We start from the raw sequence: 21,717 nt of genomic DNA on the forward strand, positions 1-21,717 counted from the left end.
ATGCTTTGTCGGCCTTTGAGAAATCTTGCAGTACACTCAAAGCATGTATCTCTTTTATTGGTGTTTTAACTACACTACAATCATAGGAAACGGTTATGAAAAAAAGTTAAAATCTTAATGTGACACGCTCGGGTCACACTGGTGTACCAATCATCCCAACCTTGAAACTGAAGCGGCTGAAGAGTTTGTGATTCACTCTATTCATTCTGAACTTTTTTCCTTAAAAAGCTCATCATCTAAATACCAGTTACAACTGAGACCTAGAAATAAGAGCTTTCTGCTAGCTTTGGGGTTTACAGGCTTTTCCAAAACTGGGATCAAAATGGTGTTTGGGTTTCTCAGACAGCTCTCCAGCCATGATCTTATTTTCCAAAAGCCCACTGAAGTTATTGTCATATCTGTGCACTGCATTTTATAAAACAACATTTCATATGTAATTTTATCTTTATTAAAAAACCCATGCTGGAGTTTGGCTGTGGATGACCTGGAGTTTAGTACAGATGATCAGCAGATGATGAGCTGGGACTTGTTAACTGATGGCCGGCACTCATAACTGGAAGGTTTTAGGTTCAAATCCCAGATGAGACCCTGCAGGCGAGCCCTTCAGTGGTCACCTGAACTGTTCCAGTAAATGACCCTGCTGTATGAGTGGAGGCAAAGGTAAATCACTCTGGATAACAGCGTGAGCCAAATAAATCAGCTAGTTAGAAACTTTGCGACGGCTGGATTTTCTACACACGCCTAAGAATGAATATACATGATGCAGATCTAATTTAAACTTTGGAAAAGAGAATGTCACAACTGTTGAATGTGAAGCATCAAAGGAGTGTCTTACCTCATCACCTATCAGGAACTCGTCGTCGATGGTGAAGGTGAGGAGGTCATCGGGACTGATCCACCAGAGGGGTCGGAATATAGGAGTCCCCTCAGCCAGCCACTCCTCTGCGTACTTAATTACGAGAGGGACGACGAACTCCTGGTGTCTGGATATATACGATCGGGTGAGATTGAGGACCTGTAATCCAAGAAAAAATGGATGTATTTAAAAACTGATACCAAATCTTAGATTGCTCCAGAAGACATGGAAAGCAGAATGATTTACCTCAGGAAACAGGATCCTCGTGGAATTTCTGGGACCTCAGTGGCTTATTTTGGACGTGTGAAAGTACAGGGAGTAAATTTTGGGGGATGGAATTAGAACAAGAAAAGAAAAATCGAAGTTGGATTTACTAAATCTGCTAGTAATTTTCAATATCCCCTACAAAATGCACACTAACCCCAGCCCACACCTCCAACTTGTAATAAGTTATTTAAAACAAAAATGCTAAGGGAAGATTAAGACGCTGTACATTCCTCTGAAAGAAGTGGGTTTGGGATTTCATTTGAAGTGCATTTTCAGGCTGAGAAGGAGAAGAAGCTATTCTATTCAGTTTGGCAGAGAAGCAGTTCCAGTGAAGACAAAGACCAAACAGTGTCAGAGAAGACTTGGCTGCAAAGGCACAGATCTGTGAATGTGACTGTGAAAGGCCCACCGTCGTCTGACTCTGCCACCTGCCTAGCCTTCCCTTAGCATAGAGCACAGTCTGCCTCCACCTGAAAACTTCCAAATTGAGTGATCTGTAGGTAACAGAAATATTTCATTGTTCTCTTCATTTTCAAAAGGCTTGTGTTTAACCAAAAGTTAAACAAGCAGAGACTACTGACACTCATTTTTAAGGTCTAACATGAGCACCTAGAACAAAATTTAAAGTCATTTTGTTATTACCTAATAACCTACTGTACAAATGTATAATATTTATTTTCTTCAGTATGGTTACCTTTATTTTAATGTGTATCAGAACATAGAATATAATTGATGAAACGCTGTATAAAAATACAGGGCCCCGGGCGAGTGAGCTACAGATAGCTCCTGTTCTCAGACATAATGACCCCAGAAAGTGCATTAAATAAAATGCCTCTCAAAGTGAATTTCACATTTGAAACTATAATGCTTTCTCATCTTGAAATAAAAACAACAACAATTTTGGGGATCTGTTAAAACTGTTGAGTGGGGGAGGGGGGGAGGCCACTAAGCCGAGGTCTCCGTCTTAAGTTATCTTTGTTTGTGTGTATCTGTCCAAACCTGCTGACTCCCAGCAAATGTGTGGGATTTGTGTGCCTCACACCAGGAAGTCCTGGCGACAGGACTGGTCTGCAACCAACACATGCTTTGTTTATGTGGCCCTTAAACAGGTTGGAAAACAGAGCCGGGAGGGTAAGACACCTCCAACACATGATCCGCGGCTTATATATAGCAGCTCTGTGGGCATGTCAGTTCCAGGCATACCTGAGGCAGCCCTGACCCTGGAAATAGAAACAGGAGCCCAGCAGGCTGGGTAAGCCCGGTACTTGTGTAATCCTGCTGAAAAGAGGTTCACTGCACTGCTACCACAAGGAAAACAGTGTCTGTAATTTGTGAAAGATCTAATTTGTGTGTTTGCTGATGTTAAACAGGCATACCTTTCCACTGTGTTTGTGTTGACACATGCCAACCACCTTTTATCATTTTGAATATTGAGTCTTTTTTGTATTTATTGTGCCACTTTTTACTTCAAATATATACTGTTGATTTTCACCTAAAAAATATAAAATAAGGATTTTTTTAATCGTACAAAAAAAAAACAACGAACTGTCTCAGTCACTCCAACTAATTACGCTTGTTTAACACTATTGGGATTTTCATACATACAGTGTTCTCCGAAGTATTAGAACAGCAAAATCAAAACTTAATTTTGCCTTACAGTCAAGCAAATTTGTATTTATGATAATGAGATTAATACAAATGATAAGTAAAATATAATAAGTTTTATATTTAGGTAATTTCATGCATATGTTTGATCGTATTTTAACAAAAACATACGTTGTGATTTCAGGTAACCGTAAGTGTTGGCACACAATCACTGCATGAAACAGAGACCCATTGAGCTAACTAAACACTTTATATAATCATTTGAAATAATGGTTTACCAAGCTCTTGCCACAACCATAGTTCTTACCTATTGTTGAAGTGCTTCTCAATTGAATTCTAGTGATTAATATGGCCAGTCTAAGATTTTTTTGTTTCCTGATGAATTCATTTTTTTTTGCATTGGTCATGTTTTGGATCATGTCTTATTACGTATGAAATGCCACCCAATAAGTCTGGAGGCGTTTTCGTATATATAAGCAGACAAAATGTTTCTGTATACTTCAGAATTAATACTACTGATGTCATCATTAATTATATCATCAATAATGGTAAGGGAACCAGTTCAGAGGTGGCCATGCATGGCCAGACCAAAACATTATCTCCACCAGGCTTTGCAGATGAGGTGGTGTTTATTGGTAGATCTGCAGTTCCTCTGTTTCTTCCAACTTTAACATTTCTATCACTTTGGTAAAGGGTTATCTCGGACTGTGAAGCTTATCAAGTATCTGTCCATTCTATTAGTATCACCAATTTCTGTGCCATGGTTCTGATTTTGATTTTCTTTTGTTTAAGCTCAAAATAGTCTACTCTTCTCTTACAGAAAGTATTTGAGTTTTCATTTTGACTTTCAACTACTCCAAAACCTGAAGTCAACATTCGCAAGTGTTCCCAGCTTCATGAATGTTTCATTAACTCAACAACAGAATTTGGACAAATAACTAGATGATACAGCGAATTTAAACAGATATTGTCCTTAATATTTAAGTGTTTGGTGTTAGCATGCCTGGCTGAGCAAATGACGGACCCGGCCGCAGGTCAAATCTACTGAAACAACCAAACAGGATTTAAGGAACACCAACCCACCAATGCAGGTTCCTGCTACGACAGAGATATTGGCGCAGGAGCTTTGTGTGATTGAGTCTGTTCGGATACACAAGGTGTTGGAGGAGCTGTCATGGAAATATACCTATCAAGGAAGCCACAAGAGAGAGTTCTCACCTGAGTAAGGTCTTTATTTCAGTATTGCAATATTGGGAGCCCTGCTGTCACTCTGCAGAGTGTGTCAGAGACTCAGCTTGCTACAGGCAGCACAGGCTTTTTATAAAGATGTTGTAATGCAGTGGAAAAATACAGCACTTGGTCCCTTTCTAATACTTCCCCTTTCCTTCGGACAAGAAAGATTACAACATAGAAACGAAAGAAGAAGCGCCAATACATATACAGATCAGAGAATGTGCGTTGTGTCTTGTACTGAATGAGAACAGCATATAATCAAGACACTGGAACGCTTTTCAGCACACAGGTGGCAGCAGCGCCACCAGCTGGTGGAGACGGGAATCCTGTGGTGGGCAGAGGAAGGCACCGTGACCCGGGAAAAGTAGCCTGACATCATCTGCACTGGTGCAGAAGCTCAACAGGAACCGACAGCGAGCTGCACCACAGCTAAGAGAATGAGGACGGATACCACGTGGAACTCCCCCGAAAGAAATAGAAATATCACCTAAAACGATGGTCCTCGGGACAAAGAGGAGTGTAACACGCTTGAGAGGCCACGGGTGGAGGGATGAAGTCTAGAGCCGGCACCGCACCAGCTGGACGCTTCCAATTGAAAAACGTCTTCGGGACGAAACTCAAAATAGGATTCTTTATATTTTAATTTCCATATGGCTCACCTTATAAGAACCAGTTCATGCTTGCATTTATTTTATAATTCAGCCAAGTTAAAACATCATTCCATGCTAGTTCAACCCTTAGGACTCTTGACAGCCCCAAGTTATGACTACTGATAAGAGCTCTGAAACACAACAATAGCACCAAAGTCTCAGAACAAAAGAACAATATTTCACAGTGCTAACGTATACAGCACATCATCTATTTTCTTTGCTTGTAGCAAAAATCTGGGTCAGAAGGCCAGGGCTTACAAGCTGAACTGGAAAAAGGTGGTGTCTTTTCACCTTGTCACTCTTCTGTCAGTTTAAAAATGGAAACCTTAATTGTCATAATAAAGTTTTTTTTTCCAAGCCTATCCTCAAATTCATTATCATTCCTGCTAGAGTGCCTCTCATTATTCCTGCGATTGACGATCATAAATTTAAAACAAAACCTAATGCAAAACAGATGGTAGCTTAACCACAGGTGATGTTGGGTGAAGGCCAAGCAATTACTTGAGAACGGGCTGGAAAAAGTGCACCCCCAGAAGATCCTTTACTTAGAAACCTGAGCTGTCTTCCACGAATTTAAACATATCAATATCTTAAAATAGATATATATTTTTCTAACTCTGGCTCCTGAGCATTTTTTTTTTCATTTTGCACTTATAATTCTTTCCAGTACAAACAAAGATCATATTCCAGTTACACAAGCAAGCAAAAAGGGAGACAGTTTTGTTACAACTCACAAGAACATCTTTAACCTTGATATAAAAACAACTGACTATCATAACCCACATAGACAAAACATTAGTTGTTCCAAAGAGAAGACTAATTGTTTCCAAAAGAGAAAATACACAACAAACACCAGTCACCATTCCCTCAACATATCAAGAAGGAATGAGACCTGCAGGTAAATGTAAACTTGCAAGTTTAACTTTAAATGTAAATGTAGGGCTCAGTGTTTTTAGGCATGCGTTCCTTCCAATGACACAAACTGTGCTGAACTAATTGTGTTTTTCCAGGTCTCTGCTTGTATTACAATTACTGTATGTGGAGAACAAAATATCTTAACTTCTTGTATATCTTCACTCAATGTGTATATATATAAAAAGCCAGAAAATGTAGAATTCTTAAATCTTAAAAGTATAGTTATGGCCTTGTTTTTAACACTGCTATTCTGAATGTTCACTCTATTAATGGGCATCAAGTGTACTCTTCCACAAACAATAGCCACATGAGATATTCATTTCAGTCAAACAGAGTGGTAAACACACAGCTTAGTGGAATTGTCTAACAGCTGATGAGAATAAAGGGTAGAATAACACTCAAACGCAGTAGATCACCGCTTATAAAACATATAAAGGATTTCTCCCACAAAAAAAAAAGTATCAAGAGGAGAGAAATAAATTCAATGCAGTGAAAAGAGATTTGAATCCAAATCAATTTCAAATGTGAAAATTCAGCTCAGGAGAATCATTGGTAAAAGGAACAGAATCTTGATGTTGTGGGGCATATAGTTGTTACTATGGCTACCAATCTAATACCGTTACATACTGTTGGTATGAAATTAATCTTTCCATAATCCACATGGTTATACGGTTTACATGGGAAAATCCTGGCATGCTTTTATCACTCTGGAGTTCACATCTATTACTGCTATCAATACTAGCATGGTGTGGAAATACAGTTTATGTATTGTAATTTGTAATACAAAAAATGTACACTAACTGCTAAATAGCTGTGAATGCTAATGCTAATTCACGGAAATGTATCCTAAATCACCTCCTTCATTTCTGAACAAAGAAACAAAGAGAGAACAAAGTGAAGGAGAAAAGGACTGTATACCCTGTATCTACTGGCAGTGGATGACTTCCACTGCTATCCATTTTCTAACCACTTCATTGAATTCAGGGTCATGGTGGCGCTAGAGCCTATCCCAGCGAGCAATGGGCGCAAGGCGGGGTACAATCTGGATGGGACGCCAGTCTACCACAGGCCACAACAACACTTTCACATGCTGGGGACATCCACTGCAACATCCACTGTTTTTTTTTTATAGTTCCAGGGAAGATGAAATCATACAAAAAAACTTAGAGGTCAGTGGATACTCTTTCAATCTACATTGCGACTGGCAGGGCTAGCAAGCAAACCTCTATAATACAAGGAGGTAGTGAGGAGGATAGTGATGTGTGAGGCACATACCCTGTCTTCTCCGCAGACCCAGGGTGGGGTGTGAAAGGAGATAACGGGAAGGAAAGCAGCTATCTCCAACCAGCGGATATAGAGTTCTTCGTCTGTTACAAACTCGCTGGACAGAGATCCTCCTGGAACAGAGAGAACACGTGGAGATGAACGACAGGTTTGGGCTTCTGTGATATTATGGGTTTTTTTTTCTCTCTCTCTGACAGAATGTGTCCAAAAACCTTAAAATGTTATCCTAAGAGCAACAGTTTATTCAAACAGGAAAAGGGAGGTAACGTCAGTTTGAAATTACACGAACGATATTCATGGAGAAATTGAATTATTACCATAGATTCTGTAGACTTGGCACAAGACTTTTGAGCACCTGTGTCCAATTGTGTTTAAATGTTGAGAGGCTCTGTGTTCTGTTTGGGAGAGCATGATACTTACTGAGTTTTGGAAAATTAATACAGGTTTTGACCAGCAGGGACATATCTCGTTGCCCGAACTTTCTTTTCACAACATTTTTTCATGAAACACTTTAATTAAACAAACATAAATGGTCTAGAAATAGAATATTGAATACATTTTGGAAAGGTAAGTGTTTGGAAGAGCTATCGTCTCTGGTGTTCTCTGATTTCTGACAGCCTAGTTGAAGAATCCAGCCAAATTCCCCTTCCTCTAAGTACAGACACTGAAACAGCCACCTTGGGCAGACCTCCCGCCCTACAACATCAGTCAGGCACCAGCAGGATACTGCAGCGTGGTCACTTGATTTTTCCTTATCTTTCTAATACTGTATTATGTTAAAATTTATTTTACCTTCAACATGAGCCCCTTCAAACGTCTCACATACTTTCTGTTCCTAAAAAGTTCATATGCTGCTTTTTGTGTTTGGAAAATTAAAAAAAGAAAAAAAAAAGTAATGTAAAGCAAGGAGAACAATGGGAAATTTTCTATTTTTGTAAGTTTTCTGAGTGCACTTTACCTTAATTATACATTAAAACTAAGTAATCAACTCCTAAAACCGTGCCAACGCAGACAAATAAAATGCAACTGAAATGTCAAAATATCAAAAACTGTATGTTACTACAGGTGCAAAGCTCATAATGTGTTTAAAAACTAAAGATCAAGAGATTTTATCTAATTAATGATTGAATATCAAAATACACTGTGAGCTTATACAACAGATAATGGCAAAAATATGTATTCATATTTATATAAATATATACATATTCATGAGTATTTTCCAAAAATACTAATAGAAAAGGCCTCTTCTGTGCCTGTTAGCTTAAGAATTCTTTTCATCATCTGGGGATCTGTACTCTCCTTGAAAATTAAATCAATTCTGCAACAAGTTTTGTTCTAAATTCTCACCTTCTTCAGCAAACTGCTAAACCCCAAAATCAGGTGAAATTTTAATAATTATCACTTTGTACAAAATACTTTTAGAGCATTATTGTGGCTTCACTGTGAAATTATTGTGGCTTCCCTGTCTTTAAAAAAAGACAAGGTTTTAAACGTTCTCGTCATCTGTTACAATATGTATGCATTTTGTTTCTGCAGGTGGGCTTGTGGGAGGAGCTTGACCATCTCCTGAGATGGAGCCGTGGACAGCTAGTCTAGTCCAAATTGGGTGCTTTTTATAATAAAAAAAATATTGCTGATTCCAGACTTAAGGTAAAAGGTAAAGCAAATTGAAGTAGGTCTTACGTAGATAATAAGCTAATTATCATAATAAAACTTAACATGCACACTGCCTCACTCTTCATACCTGAATTTAAAATCTCACAAATCTACACAGAGCAATGACTGTGAAAGGAGCAGATCTGGTCTGCTTTGCTTAGACAGCAGCAGAGCTGGGTTGTGAATATGCAAGGAATGGCTGGAAAAGAGTCAGTAAAGAAAAACTGAATCAAGCCCTTTTTTTGCCAGGCTGCTTAAGATGATGTGACTGTTTCATGTTATGGATATCCTCAAGATTTATTTTCCTACTAAAGTCTCAGAGGACAAGGGATGTGAGCTAGAGTATTACCTACTGCATCAGGAATGAAGAAGTTGTATCCCAGAAGACTGTAGTGCAGAATGGAAGGAATAATCCCCTTTATACCCGAGTAGCTCCAGTCAGCCTGCAGTGGTGTCATCTGGACAAATAGAGGCAAGTGGCTTGATCTGTAAAGACAGGAAAAGAAAGCACTTTTGTCATTTATTTGAACGATTCCCTCATCTTTATTTATACTCCAACCCCACAGGGGAAGAAATACAGAAGCAATTATGGAACAAGTGTTACTGAGGGGTGTCTTTTAAAGGCTGTACGTTGTTTTATAGCTATTTCCTTCCTGCCCAGACCTTACAAAATTCAGCAGCTGGAAATATCAAATCAGTGTAAAAACACGGGTCAGTGTGAAGTTAAAGGAAGGAACATTTCCAGATGGTAAACAGGTCAAGTCCATACCTGTGTCAGAGTGACCATTGGGCCACAGTTCATCCTGGTTTCTATGACTTTAAGAGGAACAAGAGACCCCCCCCCTCCCCCGCGGATGGAATGCCAGTCCAATGCAGGGAAAAACTGTGTAAATATGTGTAAATAAATAATGTGTATTAATAATTATTTAATTTTATAGTTTTATAACACAGTTATGGTCAGAAGGGTAGAGTCTAATCCCTACTTTCTATAGTCTACTTCTACTCTCCTGTGTATATATACATCTCAATTTCTGGACTTCACTTTGTGCATTTCTTTCACGACCCTCTCACCACCCCATCTATACCCTTTTAGCTGCTCCCTGGCTCATTCCTAACGAAACTGAGGGTGGGATTGGTCAACATTATCCTCACAGTCAGGCTCTCCACTGAGCAACGTACACCAAATAACTTCTAATATATTAGTCACTCTGTTACATTCATCAGGGATCTAACTGAACTACTGAATTGGTTGTAGGGAAGAGAGGCTCATAGAAAAGTAATGAGGTGGGGAGCCCAGCAATGTTCCTCACAGAGACAAACCCTGTGGGGACAATTTAGAGTTACCAGACCTGAATTGCATATCCTTCAGACATGGAATTACTGCTAAAGTTACCCCATTAATCTGAGTTTTCAAAGATTATTGCTTCTGATTTAGTGAAAGGAAATAAAGATAAATGGAAGTACCAACAACAGAGCCAAGGAAAATAAAAATATGTTTTTCACTTAAGAAGGATTTTAAACAGGTTTTATCCAGGGAGACAAACTGTGAAGCATATTTTGCACAGGGCAACTTTATACGAGTAGATTCTGGATAAACATGACTTACAATGTTAATCTCAAATTCGGGAGATTGAACTGTCCTGTAAACTGTATTTGAACGTTAGTGGAAGGATTCTATTTCTCTTATTTAGTTTACGGTAATCTTAAAGGATATGTTTGGCTGTTTCCCATTAGATACTAGTATACATAAAAAGATACAGGATTTTAAATAGGTTTTATCCGGGGAGATAACTGTGAAGGCAGATTCTGCTGTCTGGAAACTGCAGCAATATCAAATTTGATATCTTGCTAATTTGCTAAATTTGCTGCACCATCCTCAAATATCATTTTTTAAACTCTTCAGTATTTTATGACTTGAATATGGAATGCATAGCAAATGTAAGATTATCAATAAACAAGACATACAAAGGAAAGAAAAACATAAAAAAATTAGCAAGACATACAGTACTAACCGCTTTTCTAGATACACATTTGGAGCAAAAAAAAAAAATCCTTTTTACACCCTCATCAATACTAGCAGATATGCTAGTTTGGGGGTAAATTAAGAATTTTGATGAAATAAAGACCTGTCTAATGTCTTTAGACATTTTGTGACCACGGGGCAAATGTTAATAACCCTCACAAGAATCTCCTGCAGACTTTGGAAAGTGCCACTCTCTACACGCACCTTGTACCTGCTGTGACGATTGAGGAGTCTCCTATCCGGGCCCCAACAGCAGCAAACAGGCCGATGTATTCATCACCCGCCAGGGTTTTTGGAGGGGCTATAGCCTGTTCTGCAAAGGGGTTCCCCTCTCCTCCCTCCAAAGTGATGTACTCCACCCCCAGCTTAGACTGCAGGCTGCTCACCCGGTCCACGAACCAGCTGACCGCAGCATGGTTTGTGATGTTCAGCTTCACAGAAAACTTGCCCTTCCATTTTGTTAAGAGGGGAGCCTGAGAAGGGGAAGCCGAGGAAAAAAGTCAGCGCAGAGTCAAAATCGTTTTAAGTTTCCAAGACTACAGCGAATGACACTGTTTTACAGAAAACACGATAAATGAGTTACCACACAATATATTACCCAGTATAGAGTACCTCAGGCTCTTCTGCTGGTGGTTGCAGGTGTATGTCCATTTTTAAAACTGATTAAGACAGGATCTACCCTTATAATATTGCAGTGGGAACCAATTCAAAGTTCCAGACGGCATGAGTGTTTGGATTTCAGCACTAAATCAACAGTTTTAGGTCCACCTGGGTTCTATAAGCCACAAGACCAAAAGAACACCTTGTTAGACACTCTGTCATGGGAGAACCTAGGCCAGAGGCCAGGGTAGTTTTCTCGGCATCTGGGAAGACATAACCAGGGAGTTAAAAAGAGAACGGTAACAATAAGAAACTTCACCTGATAGGAGTGTGACTTAGAGGGAAGACTGAGCCAGAAGTTCTCAGTGCCATCCTGTAAAGACACCTGGAATGGGCGAGTGTCCACACCAATGTACGGAGAAAGAGTAATGGAAATGTTCAGAAGTTTGACAAGAGAGAGATCCTTCGTCTCTTGTGAAGACATTTCTTTCCTGCCGTAGAGAGATTCGTGGTCCTGCTATGAAACAAGACAAAGAAATGGAGAGACAGGATGCATCAGTGAGGAATAACATGAACAACTGAAGTGCTTCACAAATGATTAGGTACCTGTTTATACAGGATAATATGTATGCACCCGTTAACCGGGTTACATAAGGGTTAGGTTCTTCAAGTCTTTACAAAACCCAAATCCTATGTAAGTCAGGAGCGACCCTTTCTTAGCACTGCTACCTCACAGCACTGGGGTCCTAGTTTCAATCCCAGAGCTGGGATTCGATCCGTGTACGGTTTGAATATTCTCCCAGTGTTTGCATGGAACATGGTGCTGTGCTTTCCTCCTACAGTCCGAAGATTTCTGTGAGAATTAGCCCTAGAATGAGTGTGTGCATGTCTGTGTGTGCCCTGTGATGGACAGGTGTCCTGTCCAGAGTGAATCCTGCCGTGCTTACTGGGATAGGCTCCAGCTCCCCCATGAGTCTGAACTGGTTAGAAAATCAATATGTGGACGGATACTGTAGTGATCTGTGTCTGGAAGTGAGGAAGGATGAACAGGAGAGCAGTACTGCAGGCACACCAGCGTTTTTTCCTTAAATTGTTTTAACAGGTGTGAGCTGATCACAGAGAGAAAGAAAGGAAACTAACAATAATCACTTTGGTGCTTCTCTGACATGGCCGCAATATGGGTTACTCAATTTTTTTTTCAATAGTACTATAAGCTGGATGTACTGTTTAGTTATAGATTTGCTACTGTACATAGAGACTTTGCTACGTGCAGTAGTTTCACTTGAACCCCACAGCTTCTGACCTCAAGTGGCCTTGTTGTCTCCACACTGGAAGTCAACTTGAGCATTAAAGAGTTTTTCTATTGGTCTTGGTCAAGGTATCAGCTTCGACAACATGGCTGGGTAGCCTGTTCTAGACTTCCACAACTCTAGTATACTTTTTTTGTTGTTTTTTTTTGCCTCTTGTTCTTTCTTTTGACCTCCTCCCACGCTTCTGTTAAATAACATTTTCCGGAGCTACAATAAAACAATGCCATTTATCCTCCCCAAAACAACTCCTTTTTTTTTAAAGTGTTTGGAAATTAATATAATTTAATGATTTACTAGTCTGACATTTTTCCAATACAAATTTATATGAATTGACAATCTAAGATTTTGTAAATCAAAAATATGAATTCACTTACTCAAATTCACCATTCAAATATTGTAATGCCACTAGGGGTTGTATAGTCGATAGGTAGTATTTTCCTGTGCACATCATGGATTTTGTTATGCTTTTGACTGCACCGATATGGCAGTGAAAGGAAACCAGCATACAAAATGGCGGCGTGACATAATACCTGGAACTGGGCACAGGTGCGCACCCTGTTCCAGACAGTTCAACTGCTTAATCCTTACAAAAAGATCCTTTCCCAAATTGGAAACACTGAGAACTGAAGTGGAAACTGCCAAATTGTGATCACTGCACCATGTCGTATGTAACAACGTTTGTTTAAATGCTCGATGTAGATACTCAAAACACCAGTAAATATTGAAGTAATATAAGGGGCAAGGTCAATGAGCTGCTAGGAAGATGTCTGGTGGAATAAACTTGTTAAATCCTAGAGAAATGAGAAACGAAAAGCAAAGTCACATGGATTTTAAAGACATAGTGCACCATGAACTAGAGTGAGGAAAACAAAGCAACACACTACGAAGTGTGGACCCTGAACAGAAGGTGAATTGAATACGCTAAAGGCCAGCAGAAAACAAGACCATGAATTGTACAATTTTTGGAGCTGGGTGAAAATTATATTTTTGTATTTTAATAGACAGCAAATATATTTTTTGTTGTGTTAATGAGCTGTCATGGTCATCAACTACAGCCACCCCTGATAGTTAGAAAAAAAGAGTGAGACAGACACGTTAGACAAGCTAGGAATTATTTTAGCTTATTTTCTTTATTAAATAAAGTTATGCCATTTAAATATGTTTTTGGGGTGTTTAGTATCGAAACCTGCCTTTAACACGACCTGTTTGATGACCATACCCCCAGCGGCATCACAATATACAAGTATATGATCACAATATCATGCGTTTTTATGTCATTTCTTCCATTAAAATCTAGAATTACTTTATATAAAGCAAAGTACCTTCTTTCAGACATCAATGTATAATTTCATTTGAACTGAATAATTACATTTAGTTAAGCTTTAGACAAATAATCTAGTTAAAAAGACTAAAATATATGTTTTGGGACATGTTATGTTTGACATATGGTCAGCATTATTCAGAAAATTGATAAAATAAAAACAGCGAAACAATCCATTTGCCCAGTTGTACTTTAACCATAATCAATTCAGTGTCTAAAACAAACTTCTGGTTTCTTACTAAGCATGATGATGCCAAGCAGTTCATCCAACTCATGATACTGGATTGTCAAATTAAAAAAAAAAAGAAAACATAGCATTAGCCATAACTTATACATCTCTCTAAATGTTTGGGATGAAATTAAATGCCATGGCACAAAATATAAAGAGGAGTTTATACCGATAAGATTTATTTATTTTAAACGTTTCCTGTTTCTCTATTATGAGGTGTGCTTTTTCTGTAGTTTGACAAAGACCACAAAGCATACTTTCAAAATAGCAGAGCCAAGTTCCTCTTTGTCCTCTCTGTCTAAATGTATAAGTAATCTAGGCTGAGGAATGCAAATGGATGGAAAAGAAACTAATCTCCCATGGTATAACAGACAACCCATTTGAAATATTATCCTGCAAGACTAACTCCTTTAGCTGGCTCATTGGCAGATTTGTACATTACCATGTATCAGGTTTACCTGAAAAGAGTTAGTTTTGGCAAGGTTTCCTCTAAATCTCTATTCCAGCCAGTATAATTGTGTTTTCTGGTGTAATGTTTTTATGGACAACTGATTCTTATGTCTTCTTTTCTGATAACACTAAAAGGTAGAGCTCTGTCAATCACATTGCTAATGAGAGTATTAAGTGGAGCTGTTACTTAATATGGTGTTTGAATCTCTGTAGTATTTCACATGCAAGTGAAAAACACGAACGCTTTCATTTGATACTTGTTTTGTGTAGAACCTATTATGTATTTTCTAGAAAATAAATCATGCTTTCTCTCCCAATATTTTCATTTTAAACTTGGCATTCAATTTTACCAAAAACTCAAAACAGTTTTATACCATTAGGAGTTGCTCAAGCCTGAAACCATTCCAGACTAACTGGATAAATGTAGCAGCCAATTACTACCTTGGCAGGCAGGCTTCTGCCATTTGGCAACATGGTAACAACACTGCCTTCAGTGCCAATGACCCTACTCAGTCTACAGGCCAAACATCCCCTACAGTGTAAAGTAGACTATTCCACATCTATTCAACTGCCATGGGTTGATATGCAGAAATGTTAAAATGGCAAATGGGCAACCAGTGAGTTTTCATACATAGGATGGCCAAGATTAAAATTGGACTGTCTCCTGAACTTTGGTTAAAACTACACCATTTGGTAATCTCCCAAAGGTTCAAAATTCGATTCCTAGAATTTTTAGTCATACTAAGCCTCAACAGCTTGTCTGATCTTCCCTAACTCGCTGTCTCTTCAAGAATTGATGATAAAATACTTTTGTTTACCATCAAAGCATTGCATAGTCTTGATCCTCTGCATCTTTTCAAACTCAAACTGTGCTGAATCCCAAACTGAGCATTATGCTGAGCAGACCCTGCCATTCTTTGTCATTACAGCACACAGTGATTTTGGGATGCCTACTCTTTTACTGTGGTTTGACCACATAGCTCTGGACCACGACAGTAACAAAGCACAACCTTCTTGGATTTTAATAAACAGCTCAACCCAATTTTTGTTTAATCATCCATCTCATCATTTTCTAAGCACTTTATCCAATACAGGGACATGGGGGAGCCGGAGCCTGTCCCAGCAACCAACAGGAGCAAAGCAGGTAACTCTCTGGACAGAATGCCAGTCCATCACAGGGCAGACAGACACAGACACGCTCGCTCTCACACCAGGGCTTGTTTTGCCAGAAGCCTCTTAACCTACCAGTTTGTTTTTGGACTGTGGGAGGAAACCCACACAACACACAATATGAGAGCAAACAAACTTAATACAGACCGCACCCCGGCTTCGAAATTGAACCCAAGGATGAAGTGCTGCATGGGAATGACACTAATCATTGCACCACATGCCACCTTTCTTGTTCAGTCACTCTTTTAATTTTTCAGTCATTTAATTACTCTGTTGCCCAGTGCCTTGAGACATGTTTTTGCACGTGAGGCACTTTATTAATGTATGAAATCCATTGTCTGCAGAATGCTACACAAAAATTAAAAACACTTACTGTGCACATATATATGTAAATCCAGTCTGCTTATTTCTCCCTACTAGTTAAGACACCTATTTGACTCTAGAGCTCAGTAGCCACTTGGAGGTTATGCTCTGCTCTCACCAATTGCCTTTATGCACTTACGAAACCTTTCAAGCTGAAAACCCCTGACCACTGCAAGCTCTTTTGTCTGTCAAACCCAACGTAACAACACAGCTGGTGTCTTTTAATATGTAATATTTATGCCCTGACACACAGCAGTTTTAAAGCTCTTAGGTTACCCCTTATGGTCCACTCTCAAGCATCAAAGCAACATCAGTTTTCCTGAACTTAAAGACTGTGGCATTGATTAAGACAAGTTTTAAAAGAGGCAACTTGGAATGCGCAACCTATAAATCAGACAAGCAATGTGAAGCAACAAAAAGTCATGCCGGCCCTCCAGGTAGATAATGGATACAATAATAAGAGAGACTGCTGCCACTGTAAGCATAAGCAGAGCCTGTACAAGTTTTTAATGGGGGGGGGTGATGGTAATCTGTGGTTTGAATGTTTTGATTAATTATATTGTCTATATGATAGGTAGCTTTATGACCAATGCCAGAGCATACATTTTATTTTAACTGCTTAAAAAAGAATGTTAAAAACATTCTTGAAAAATCATCCATCTAAATAGATTCATTACTCAGGTCTGGCTAAACTAAACTAAATCAGATGTTCTTTTTTAAAATGTAGTTCTGTGAATTACTTATATAAAACCATGAAACTTATGATGCAACAAGGAGATTAAAGCAAATGAAGTATTTACAATGTTTAGTCAACACAACCATTGAAGCTAGTAGCAGTAGTTTTTAAAAAGGTTTTAAACGAAATTATGACAAAGGTACAGCAACACATTAAAATAAAACTATGTACAAAAAGCCTTTTTAGTGAAACAGCACATATCTTCTCTTTTGCTGTGTGTGCCACAATTATATTTTGAATTTACACTACATAGCTGTAGGGTACAGTATTACCCGGAATTTAATTTTCTGTGATAATTGTACTTGTACACTGCTTCATTGTTTTGCACTGCAACAAAGTTATCCTACTTCCAAGTTCTTCAAGTTCACCAATACAATCATATGACTGTCATCTCTGCTCGCTCAGAGTTGAGTGCTCTGCCAGTATAAATCATTCAGCCCCAACCTTTCACACTACAGTTGACGGTCCTGAGGCCCACACAACAGGTGCTCCCTGTGGCCTGGCGACGGCTGTAAGACTAATCCACTCAACAACTTGAGGCTGAGACTGAAGGTCAGCAACACAAGCAGTTGGGGTTCTTGAAGAAACACACCACCAAAGGTCGCTGCCCTGTGGGCCACCTGACACGGTTTTACTGTTTTTTTTCTTTTTTAGAAAAAAGGTTTGCAATAAATGCAGTCCAACTTGCAATTTGATGACGGATGCAGTCTCTGTGTCAATGTAGATCTTTCACATGAAATATCCTGGTCTGTTAAAGGGGAACTGCAATGCTATTTTTACATTTGGGGTTATAATGAATCAGCAATGATGAGTGCATTTCAAACCACAATGATACTACCAAGTACACAGTAATGTGTACAACCTCCAATTTCCATCACAAAAGAGATGAAGTTTCAGTGTATGCGTAGTGCCATCATTGTCTGTGATTCAGCAAACCTTTATGAATTCCTGAAGGTGCCATATATCCTTTGATTATATACAAATCACTATCGTTTATCTTTAAGCTGAAAAGGCATCAATGTCATTACAAATCAGGTTATGTTCTTTACCACACACAGATCTCTGACATATTAAAATAAGTCAAATGAATACTCCAAATATTTCACCAATACGTCTACACTCAAGGGATAAATAAGCCTTCTCCACCATCATCTGTGGAGATGCTGATGCTTAAAAGCTGGCAGGTACAAATGTGTTGTGTCTGTTTCAATTTGTGCTTGGTGTCCTGTAGCTGCTGTATTGCCTCCAAGTCAAGGTGCTCATATTTAGTATAGCATGGCTGCATAATTTCCACACAATCGGTTACATGCATTTCAGCAGCTGAAATGGGAAGAGAAGGGCACCTGACAAAGGGAGTACAATATTAAAAAATCATGAGAAGTTCGAATGGGCCCAAGCAACATCTCCCCAGAAAGCTAGTTAGACGAAAATTGATCAGGTGATTGAGAAAAAACAGGAAAGTGGTGAGTCCACATTGTTCCACATCTCCCAGCTGGGAAGAGAGGGAGGTTTCACTAGACTTCGTGGCGGCAGAGCAGTGGGAGAGGAGCTGAGAGAACAAAACCATGGGCCCTGTGGAGTGATGCAAATTCTTGGAAGAATCTGGGAGAAAGACTTGGAACTTGGAACCTTTCTGTACCTTTTGTGCGTGCTTTTTTTGACCTAGACCCCCTCTTTTTAAGAGATCCAGTTACGGCACATAACTCCCAGCCGTGTGAATAAGTGTGTATTTCTGTGAACCTACCATATCCGAAAGCAACATCGTGGAATGTTCACCGATACTGATGACGCCCTCTCCCAGGTGGTGTCTCTTTAGCCGGTTGTGGAACGTCCTCAGCTCTCGCTCCACTTTCACCCCCGAATCCACGCTGACCAACAGCTTCCAGAACGGCAATCTGTGGGTTTCAGAAAGAAGTGGTTTTCAATTCCGATCCAATCCTATACAAAGGGAACAATTAAGTAACTTAAGTAACTTTGCTTAAAACACTTAAAATTAGTAAACCATTCTTTCATGTGGATGTCATTATTTCTGTTCATATATATATATAGTAAGTACTGCATACACCTCTATGTGTATCATATTACAACAGGATTATGACACACTTTTCCTGTTTTTTTTCTGTTCCACTATGCCTGGAAAATCTCCTTTAAAACAGCAGTCTCTGAAAAAGTTATGCTTTCAACAACAGCACATTTTCAGATTCCAAAAATTATAGAACTTAGGCTACACTAACCCTACAGAATATGAATAACTTAAATAAGATGAACAGCCTCTTCTCGTCTGCAAACTTTCTTATGTTCTCTAATGTACACAACTGTCTCATCTTAAACAGAAATTCTATAGGTAATAGTTTTCAATGAGGGTGTTTCAAATACAATAAGGGTAATTAAAAAATATATACAGTACCCCTGTGCCTCGTAAAGCATATTACCTTCTGTATGGAGTGGAGGCTGGAGTGAAATATTTTCAGGGATGGCAACAGCGACAGACCAAGTTTAGGTCAGCCAGAGGTCACAGTGTGTCTCAAGGCCAATCTGACACTAGTGGTGAGCATTACTGGCTGCGCCGGAATTTAATTACCGTAAAATGTCAGTGTTTGGCAGCACTCGTTCATGCTCAGAAAGCTGGCTTCCCACTTCCTGGTGGACGGTTTTGATGTTGTTGCTGACGCAAACCATATACTGAAGGGGCACCAGCTCTGAACTGGGCGGCGTCTGCACACAAAAGTGCCTCTGGCTGCCAATAGAAATGTGCACTGGGACCTCCTGAGCAACCAGCAGAGCTACACCTTTAAAAGGAGGCAAAAAACAACAAGCAATTAACCGGAGAGTGTGGGCGTTTAGACTCCTCCCATCACATTCTGGATCTACAGCATCTGCACGGGATGATTTTACCCTTTCAGGTCACCTGGGGAAACATGACAGGGTGGAGGAGCAGATCATAAAAATGCCAGGATGATTTCACACCAGGGCTACTTAACGTGGGACTTCAAATCCATTCCACTGCACTAGATACTTAACTGTTTGTTTGGTGAGTGCTGAGATCAGTAACAAGTAAGGTACTGGTTGTATCCAAGTACTGCAATGAGCTTTAAGCAAATGTTATGTTCGTGTTATGTTCTGCAGCTACTTTTGTGAGATTTTAAAGAGTGCCAAAACAAGAAAAGTAATTTAACCTTAGTCCACGTCTGGAGCAAATTAATTGTGTGAAGAAAAGCAAACTGCGGTCATGGCTCAGTAAACTCCAAGAAAAAGAATAGAAATCCAAGAAATACCATCACAATATGTAAAGAAACAAATGTGAAAAAATATTTTAAATTACTATATAGTGATTTATAAAGACGCCATCCTGCTGATGAAACATAAAACCGAGGTCCTGACTCTCCACAGTCATTAAAAATCCCAGGGTGTTTCGCCAAATGTCCCCCTGGACTTTACCAATCATGGCCTTCTAATAGTCCCCATCTATGAAATGGCTTCCTCACTCTGTTCTCCTCCCCACTAATAACTGGTGTGTGGTGAGCATACTGGCGCACTTTGGCTGCTGTTGCATTATCCAGATGGAGCTACACACTGGTGGTGGTGGAGGGGAGACCCCATTACCTGTAAAGTGCTTTTAGTGGAGAGCCCAGTAAGATCATTGTTTATAGTCCTCTATATGCAACTAAACATGATTGTAAGATAGAAACATAAAAAATGATCATTGCTTCAAAAGAATTCAGAGCATCAAAAGAGACATTACTTACAACTGCAAAAGAATTCACGAAGTTAAGGATTTCAAGTTATTTCAAAGTTCAGCAAGTGCAAAGAAACAAAAACTAGCTCAGTGGAGATTCTCTTCCAATTTTTTTGCAGGGAAAAAAAGCCTAACAATGATCAAATGTTTTGATACCTAAATATTCAGCTGGATGAGCATATCTATAAAGGTGTAAATAAGCAGGACATTGGATGTGTAATGAACACCAGTAAACCTCATTTAAGCATTGCTTTCATGCTCTGCTTTTATACAGCAAATCTTAGAACGTACTACGAGCGAACGTTTTTGGTTAATTTTTTTACTTAAAAGAATGACCTACTAAAATCTGGCAAATACAATTTGCTAAAGATTTGATTACCTTAAAACGTGTTTAATAAGGTCAAAAAATGTTCAGAGCAAACTATTGTCTATATATTTTTTAAGGGAACACAAAATTACTTTCTACAGTGCTGCAGAAACACTGCCCTGATATAAGTAGTAAGATTCAACTGGATGGTACAATAAAACTGCCAGCCTAGGAATCTATTTTACCAGCAGCTCAGAATAAGGCTGAAAAGCCCACTGGACAAGGTAACACTCCATATCTTCTGCTCTCCTTTCCGCCTCCCAGCAACTGTAACAGATTTCACGGTGCAAGCTGCTCGCCAAAATCCATCTGAAGCATGACGCAGGTTTTAGGTTTTCACTTTGCTCCAAATAGCTTTAAATAAAATGAAACATCAGGCAGTCTCTCCTGGAAGTGCAACTGAATTTACCTAGTAAATTCACCGAGGTAAATACAGTAAACTCACAGAGGTTCCAAGAATCTAAAGAGTAACAGGGTATACCTGCTTTCAAAATAGTAGAGGGTAGAAGGTGGCTTTTAGACAGAATAATTTACCAGTGAGCAAGCCTACGTGTGCATATACATGTAGTAAAATGGTTTTTTATTCATCCGACTGTTGTAAGCATTCAGACTTGGTTATGCATAATGTTAGGAGCACATTAGTTCTTCATTAAACTTAAAAGGAAAGATAATTTGGGTTTGACACATTAGTATCACACAGCACAGCACCAAGGCCATTCAACATGGTATCGCACAGTGCAGATAAAAAAGTAATCATCTGTTATTCTGACAAATGACGATCAGTGTGGAAATTCTGTTGTGACTGAACATTATATCAGAGATAAAGTTCACATATATTAAAATAATCTGTAAACCTACACAAGTTCACTTTATTAAGCCAAATTAGAATGGATCTTCTAAAACTACTCTAAGTGTGTCTTGGGGTAAACAAAATCGCAACTATCCT

At 39.1% G+C, this 21,717-nt stretch overlaps 1 protein-coding gene across 4 annotated transcripts in view; it reads right to left on the minus strand.

Moving 5' to 3' along the window:
• The window catches only part of LOC148819395 (SITS-binding protein), a 42,594-nt gene that overhangs the window by 7,567 nt on the left and 13,310 nt on the right, over window positions 1–21,717 (minus strand). For 2 of the 4 annotated variants that reach the window (XM_088934469.1, XM_088934467.1), the window contains 7 exons: window positions 19,250–19,457; window positions 18,413–18,563; window positions 11,409–11,606; window positions 10,694–10,962; window positions 8,816–8,952; window positions 6,802–6,923; window positions 836–1,015 (listed from right to left, as the gene is read on the minus strand). In XM_088934469.1, the coding sequence (XP_088790595.1) occupies window positions 836–1,015; window positions 6,802–6,923; window positions 8,816–8,952; window positions 10,694–10,962; window positions 11,409–11,606; window positions 18,413–18,563; window positions 19,250–19,457 (1,265 nt within the window). The remainder of the gene's footprint in view (window positions 1–835; window positions 1,016–6,801; window positions 6,924–8,815; window positions 8,953–10,693; window positions 10,963–11,408; window positions 11,607–18,412; window positions 18,564–19,249; window positions 19,458–21,717) is intronic. The other 2 variants (XM_088934468.1, XM_088934470.1) reach the window with 2 other exon arrangements.

This window comes from Atractosteus spatula, chromosome 16 (genome assembly GCF_055471065.1).
Source record: "Atractosteus spatula isolate fAtrSpa1 chromosome 16, fAtrSpa1.hap1, whole genome shotgun sequence".
Classification (NCBI taxonomy): Eukaryota; Metazoa; Chordata; class Actinopteri; order Semionotiformes; family Lepisosteidae; genus Atractosteus; species Atractosteus spatula.